Genomic DNA, 7,655 nt, shown 5'->3' with positions numbered 1-7,655 from the left:
CTGTTTGTGAATTTGTGAAGTCTAATTCTTTCGTTTTCTTTTTTGTGTTGCATGCTTGCTCCGTTTGCTTCAGTTGTAACGGTAAGTGACCCAGAGATTGTATTTCGAACCCGCTGTTGAAACTCAAACCCCAGTCCTCCGTTAAAACTAGTTGTCAAATCCCAGCAGGTAAGGAGGTGTGAGTGTGGAAGGTAAGAGCACAGTAAGGTATGTCAGGTGCTCTCCTGATTCCAGTGTAGCTGGAGTGTTGGGCTCAGAACAGGAAGGCCAAGTTCACCCTCACACACAGACCACACACACACACACACCACACACCCAGGGCTCATATCCGGCCTCACGGCTGTGCTGCAAAGCCATGGGAGTCGTTTCTGAAGACAGTCTGGCCAATCGCTAGCACTAATCGCCCGTCACCTGAGCTCCGCTGAAGCCTGTGCGTCCGATGACGTTGCCCCTCTCCTTTCAGAACAAGTACATGGCGGACAAGTTTGAGCTGAAGATCGAGACCTGGCACAAACCTGACATGGGCACGCAGGAGAACGTGAGTCCCTCCTGCCTGTGCTCCTCTCCTCTGGTTCTCCTCATTTGTCCTTCGGTTTCTCATCCTGCCAGGCAGGTGTAAGGTCCCTTTAGCCTAGCAGGCGTGCATGCCGCCTGTAGCCTAGCGGCTTAGGTGTCTGTAGTCTAGCGGCTAAGGTGCCTGTGGCCTAGCAGGCGTAGGTGCCATCTGGAGCCTAGCGGCTAAGGTGTCTGTAGTCTAGCGGCTAAAGTGTCTGTAGTCTAGCGGCTAAGGTGTCTGTAGTCCAGCAGCTTTAGTCTAGCGGCTAAGGTGTCTGTAGCCTAGCGGCTAAGGTGTCTGTAGCCTAGCGGCTAAGGTGTCTGTAGTCTAGCGGCTAAGGTGTCTGTAGTCTAGCGGCTAAGGTGCCTTTAGCCTAGCAGGTGTAGGTGCCATCTGGAGCCTAGCGGCTAAGGTGTCTGTAGTCTAGCGGCTAAAGTGTCTGTAGTCTAGCGGCTAAGGTGTCTGTAGTCCAGCAGCTTTAGTCTAGCGGCTAAGGTGTCTGTAGCCTAGCGGCTAAGGTGTCTGTAGTCCAGCAGCTAAGGTGCCTTTAGCCTAGCAGGTGTAGGTGCCATCTGGAGCCTAGAGGGTCAGGGGCCTGTAGTCTAGCGGCTACTGTTGTTTTAGAATAGTCCTGTGCTGTACCTGTTGCTTGTGATATGACTTTTTTATGAAACTTATTCGGAATGTCTTAATATGGCTGGTGGATATACTCACACGCTCCGCCCCCTCCTGTGATGGGCAGGTCCACGAGCTGGAGGAGTCGGAATGGAAGAAGGTGAGCGTGGTGGACATCGACATCGCCAACAGCCCGGTGTCGGCCAACGTGAGTTCATCTCTTCCTCTTCTTCTGCGTGTCCGTTTCTCACCTCGCCACTGTTCCGTTCGCTAGATCGCCCCGGTCGCGTTTGGCCCTCGTAGTCAGGGTTTGCGTGGTCAAGGCCCTTGAGGGGCCCCAGGAAGGGAAGCTGTGGAGAGTAACCCCCCCCATTTCCTGACCCCCCTCAACCCCCCCACCCTCCCACCCTCCAACGCTTTTGAAACTGTATGGATCTCTCCTAAACGTCATGTGGTCTCACCCCAAATTAAAGGGCAAAACAAAATAAATGGCAACAGCAGCAAAACAAAATTTCCCCAGGTTCGTCTCTCCAACCCCCCCCCCCCCCCTTGCACGCATGCACACATGCACACATGCGCACACACACTCTCACACACACGCGCACACACACACTGGCACACATACACAGTTCCAGACCTCAGCCGTGACTGGTCCTAATCAAGCTTCAGTCCACTGGAGGTATTTTGCCCCTGATTTGTGTACACAAAGTGGGCCCCTGTGGGCTGGTCCCACGGTGTGCTGGGGGGAGGGGGAGGGGGAGGTTGGGGGGGGAGCAGGCTGGCTGCGTTTTGAAGCCATTTGGGTCCGATTGAGTCTGGCACACAAACACACATTACTGGCGATTCTCAGGGCTTGTGTAAATAAACAGGCACATCCAGCACTTTGATTAGCGGCCCAAACCATACCCCCGCGCTTCTGCTCAGAAACGTTCACGTGGCCAGCGACCCCCATCCCAGAATCCTCTGCTGCAGGAAGCAGAAACTGCTTTGCTTCAGATTGTCACTCACTCATTCAGTCAGTCTCTCTGTCAGTCAGTCGCTAAGTCACTCAGTCGGTCAGTCGCTCGGTCAGTCAATCTCTCTGTCAGTCAGTCTCTCTGTCAGTCAGTCGCTCAGTCTCTAAATCGCTCAGTCGCTCAGTCTCTCTGTCAGTCAGTCGCTCGGTCTCTAAATCGCTCAGTCGCTCAGTCTCTTAAGTCAGTCAGTCGCTAAGTCACTCAGTTGCTAAGTTGGTCACTCGCTCGGTCAGTCTCTCTGTCAGCCAGTCGCTTAGTCAGTCAGTCAGTTGCTCAGTCTCAATGTAATGTAATGTAATGTCTCTAAGTCACTCAGTCGGTCAGTCGCTTGGTCAGTCAGTCTCTGTCAGTCAGTCGCTAAGTCAGTCAGTCTCTCAGTCACTTAGTCGCTAGGTCGGTAAGTCACTAGGTCGCTAAGTCACTCAGTCAGTCGCTGTCGCTCCCTCATTCAGCCTGTCAGTCAGTCAATCTTGGTGTGTAGAAAAATGATGACATCATTGCCCTCCATCTCCCTGTCCAGGATTATAAAGAAGACGAGGACCCAACTTTGTTCAAGTCAAAGACAGGCAGAGGTCCTCTTGGGCCCAACTGGAAGGCACGTTCCGTCTCTCTCTCCCTCCCTCCCTCTCTCTCCCTCTCCCTCTCTCTCCCTCTCCCTCTCTCTCCCTCTCCCTCCCTCTCTCTCCCTCTCCCTCTCTCTCCACAAATTGACCTAAATAGAAAGGAAACGCTAGAGGGCCCAGTAAACAGGGCTGTGAGTGTGTGTGAGTAGCAGTAGCAGTGTGCTGAGAGTGCTGACTAACCACTCACTGTCTCACCAGAGCAGAAGGAGCTGGAGCAGGACCCTGCGGCCGCGAAGATGTGCGCCTACAAGCTGGTGACGGTCAAGTTCAAGTGGACGCTCCTTACGAGCAAAGTGGAGTCCTTCATTCACAAGGTTCGCGTCTGGTCTTTCTGTTGCGTTAGCCGAACTTCATTCACAAGGTTCGCGTCTGGTCTTTCTGTTGCGTTAGCCGAACTTCATTCACAAGGTTCGCGTCTGGTCTTTCTGTTGCGTTAGCCGAACTTCATTCACAAGGTTCGCGTCTGGTCTTTCTGTTGCGTTAGCCGAACTTCATTCACAAGGTTCGCGTCTGGTCTTTCTGTTGCATTAGCCGAACTTCATTCACAAGGTTCGCGTCTGGTCTTTCTGTTGCGTTAGCCGAACTTCATTCACAAGGTTAACCTTAGTGTCTGGTCTTTCTGTTGCGTTAGCCGAACTTCATTCACAAGGTTAGCATTAGCGTCTTATCTTTCTGTTGTCTTAGCAAGGTTTCATTCACAAGGTCAGTATTAGCATCTAATCTTTCTGTTTTGTTACCAGGGCTTCATTCACAAGGTTAGCATTAGCGTCTGATCTTTCTCCTGTGTTAGCTGCAACGCGGAACTAGCACGACATGAAATCCATCGTACATGATCCCAATAATCCACACCTACCTCGACTGCCGTTTTATTCATTGTATTGTTTAATTTTTACATTAATAATTTGTGTAATTAATTTGTTGCCGATTACATTACATTACTCATTTAGGAGGCTTTTGGAAGTACTTTTGGAAGTATTGTTCAGTGTTGTTCTTCAGGCCTGTCTCTCCCTCTCTCCTTCCAGCAAGAGCAGAGGATTTTCACTAACTTCCACCGACAGCTGTTCTGCTGGCTGGACAAGTGGGTGGACCTCGACATGGACGACATCCGCGACATGGAGGAGAAGACGCAGAAAGAGCTGGAGGAGGTAGGAGTCTGCTGAACATGCCCCCTAAACATGCCCCCTTAAACATGCCCCCCTAAACATGCCCCTTAAACATGCCCCTTAAACATGCCCCTTAAACATGCCCCCTAAACATGCCCCCTAAACATGCCCCCCTAAACATGCCCCCCTAAACATGCCCCTTAAACATGCCCCCCTAAACATGCCCCCTAAACATGCCCCCCTAAACATGCCCCCTAAACATGCCCCCTAAACATGCCCCCTAAACATGCCCCCTTAAACATGCCCCCCTAAACATGCCCCCTAAACATGCCCCCTAAACATGCCCCCTAAACATGCCCCCTAAACATGCCCCCCTAAACATGCCCCCCCTAAACATGCCCCCCTAAACATGCCCCCCTAAACATGCCCCCCTAAACATGCCCCCCTAAACATGCCCCCTAAACATGCCCCCCCCTCACACACGTGTATATGCACCAATCAGCCACAACATTAAAACAGCCTGTGTAAACAAGTTCTTTCATTATTACTAAACTGTATAAACTTGTCTATAAACACTTAACATTTCAATATGAGATGTGTACTTATACATTACATTACATTAATGGCATTTGGCAGACGCTCTTATCCAGAGTGACGTACAACAAAGTGCATACCCGTAACCAGGGATAAGTGCGCTGAAAGACCCTAGAGGGAAGTACAATTTCAGGTGCAGAGTTGGGAGTCGTCCGCGTAGAGGTAGGATAGACCATGTGCAGTGATAACAGGGAACGAGTGTAAAGAGCCTTGGGGAACTCCAGGGGCAAGGGGCCCAGGTGTCGATACCGTGCCAGCCCAGGCAGCCAATCCAGTCCAGGGCTGTGCCACAGATCCCCGTTGCTGACAGGGAGGACAGGAGGACGGAGTGATCCACAGTGAAGGCAGCACAGAGGAGCGGGAGGCTGCTCGTGCGGCATGGAGCGACTCGCTGACGGAGAGGAGCGCGGTCTCTGTCGAGTGGCCAGGTCTGAAGCCAGACTGATGGGGGGTCTAGCAGGTTGTTTTTAGAAAAGAAAGAAGAAAGTTGACTAGAAGCGGCTCGTTCTGTTGTTTTAGATAGAAAAGGAAGAAGAGATCCCGGGCGGACACTAGCAGATAATCACAGTGGTTATGATGTTGGAGGTTGTAGTGCAGCGGTAGCTCTGGATTTAAGAGCTGAGTGTTTGTCCTCTTTCTCCCCCTCCCCAGCGCCTCTCTGGGAGGTGTTCGACTGCCTGCTCACACATGTCCCTGTTTCTGCCATTCTTAATACACATTTTGACCTCTCTCTCTCTTTCTCTCCCTCTCTCCCTCTCCCTCTCCCTCTCCCCCTCTCAGCTTCGACAGCACGGTGCAGTTCGAGGCACCTCTGCACAGGAGGACAATTGAAGCTGAATTTATAAAATGGCACCGTGTCAAAGATGGAGGCTGAACGGATACAGCCTCACCAGTAGGGGGCGGTCTTCGATCAGTCTACAGTCCCCCTATGGGAAATCAGTAGTACTGTACCCAACCTCACCCAATCCTAAGCCTCCTTTCCATGCAATCAATTAAAAAAGAAAAAATAGAAAAGTATGTATATTTTTTAAATTGTATAAATCATGATGGCACTACATCTCTCTCTCTCTCTCTCTCTCTATATATATATATATATATATGTATGTATGTATGTATGTATGTATGTGTGTGTTTATATATATATATAGAGAGAGAGAGAGAGAGAGAGAGAGAGGGTGAGGGTTGAGGGTGAGGGTGAGGGTGAGGGTGAGGGTGAGGGTGAGGGTGAGGGTGGGGGGCGACTCCAAACCAGACCCCCGTAGCTGTTCTAGCCTCGTCTTGGCTGACGAGCCTTTCCCCCTTTGGTGCGTAATGTCTGTTGTTTTGGTGGTTTTTGTTTGTTTCGGTTTTTGACAGACTGTCTAGACACCCCCCCTCCAAACCCACCCCCCACCCCCCACCCCCTTGTTTATCACTGCGGAGCCTGCAGGTAGATTCTGATTGGCGGGGCTGTTTTGCTCCGAGGTGAAGCTGTTTCTCACAGATTGCCCCCCCCCCCCCGTCAGTCCCGTGGCACTTAGCCTTCCTATGCACTCCGCCCCCTTTCTCCTCACGTGGCTTTGATTGTAGCGTGACCGCTGCTCGTTTACAGTGATGCTCTGCCAGGCGGAGGAATTACCCAGGATGCCTTGCGGGTCGCTAGGTTTGCCCTGCAATATTCACCCCGCCCCCCTTCTCCCGAAGCCCCACCTCCACATGTTTACAGGATGGCCACGCCCCCCCTCACCGAGGCCCTGCCCCTTTCTCAGCTCTCTCTTTAAGCCCCACCTCCTTGCCGCATGATCTTCACTGCGAGATAACGGGCCCCTCTGTCCGTCAGAGTGCCACTGTCGCCTTCATTTGCACGACAATCCGGTGTCCTTAACCCCCTGAGTGCCATTACCTTGCTTTACCTGTTCGAACACAAAGAAGCCTTATGGGCCGGGTGTTCAGGCAGATAGGTTAAACACTGAAGTCGATGATTTTTTTAAAGTGCACATCGAGGTGTTTTTTTCTACACGTGGGTCGAAGCTTCGCGCCCGTTTACACACACGCACGCGCGCTGCACTTTGGTTATTTCTTAAGAACCGTGTGAAACCAGGGTGTGCATGCTGATGAAGCCTTCCTGTGCGAGAGGGGTTGTCTCTGGAGAACGGGCTTCGTACGGATGGGTGAAGATGACCCAGCTTGCATCTAGCCCAGTCCTTTCCTGTGCTGTATTCAGTGTGGTGGCGACTGGCTCTCACCAGCAGGGCGGTGCCCCCACACTCCGATCACCAAGTGCCTGACCTCTGACCTCTGCCTCACACTCTCTGGTGATGGGTTCTAGGGATGAGAAGCTATACCTGTTAAAACACTGAGTCTCTCTGGATCCATTATGCTGTGGTTTTTCCTCCTTTCTTTTAAATGTTATTTTAGAAACGTTTGTCTTTTGGTCTCTTGGCGTAATTTTTTTTTAAACCTACAGTTTGGTTTCGTCTCACCGAAACAATGCTGTCAGGGGGTGGGGTTATTGATGACAATCAAACCTAAACTGAACAGTCGTAAATATACCTGCATGTCTGGCTGCTGTTACCGATGATTAAGCAGACGGACAGATTATTCTGATTATGCCTTCCAGTTTCTGACGTCTGTGGAGATTCGGGGGAAATTGTGAATGTATGACATTATACTCTTTCTTTCTCTCGTTATGTTATGTGCAGATTTTGAGACAATGAAACCTTAAATGAATATCTAATAAAATTTCCACACACAGCCTGGTCTTTTGCGCATTCTCTTGTGTCTGTGACAATGTTTTCATTTGTTGATGCTGAAGACTTGAGTGCTGACCTCTGACCTTCCAAATTTGGGGGGGGGGGGGGTGGGTGTGGAGAGGGCAGAGGGCAGAGGAGAAATATCTAGTGTAACGGATCGGGTAACTGCACTGGTCATTTTGAGGTTACAAGTTTGAGTAAAAGAAATTAGTGAATATCTAGCTGTCCGAAAGGATTTAGTGTTTAGAATAGACGGTCTTCTCCAGAGCAATGTACAACAAAGTGCAGAGTGCATACCCATAACCAGGGACCAGTGTGCTGAAAGACCCTAGAGGGAAGTACAATTTCAGGACTTGGGCCTTGTAGATTCGTCCCACAAAAGTTTATATCTATAAAACCGTTTCCAGAAACCCAAC

The 7,655-nt window shown here is 50.7% G+C and overlaps 1 protein-coding gene across 1 annotated transcript in view; it reads left to right on the top strand.

Annotated features, from left to right (window-relative positions):
• The window catches only part of LOC133140490 (phosphatidylinositol transfer protein beta isoform-like), a 14,898-nt gene extending 7,658 nt beyond the window's left edge, over nt 1-7,240 (top strand). Inside the window, exons 5-12 of the mRNA XM_061260487.1 lie at nt 74-81; nt 464-538; nt 1,299-1,379; nt 2,708-2,782; nt 3,014-3,124; nt 3,833-3,955; nt 5,288-5,688; nt 5,719-7,240. Coding sequence (XP_061116471.1) covers nt 74-81; nt 464-538; nt 1,299-1,379; nt 2,708-2,782; nt 3,014-3,124; nt 3,833-3,955; nt 5,288-5,338 — 524 coding nt within the window. The 3' untranslated portion in view covers nt 5,339-5,688; nt 5,719-7,240. The remainder of the gene's footprint in view (nt 1-73; nt 82-463; nt 539-1,298; nt 1,380-2,707; nt 2,783-3,013; nt 3,125-3,832; nt 3,956-5,287; nt 5,689-5,718) is intronic.
• The last annotated feature ends 415 nt before the right edge of the window (nt 7,241-7,655 follow it).

Source organism: Conger conger, chromosome 11 (genome assembly GCF_963514075.1).
Source record: "Conger conger chromosome 11, fConCon1.1, whole genome shotgun sequence".
NCBI classification, from domain to species: Eukaryota; Metazoa; Chordata; class Actinopteri; order Anguilliformes; family Congridae; genus Conger; species Conger conger.
The sequence above is the reverse complement of the archived record's forward strand: the minus strand, read 5'-3'. Positions and strand labels throughout refer to the sequence as shown.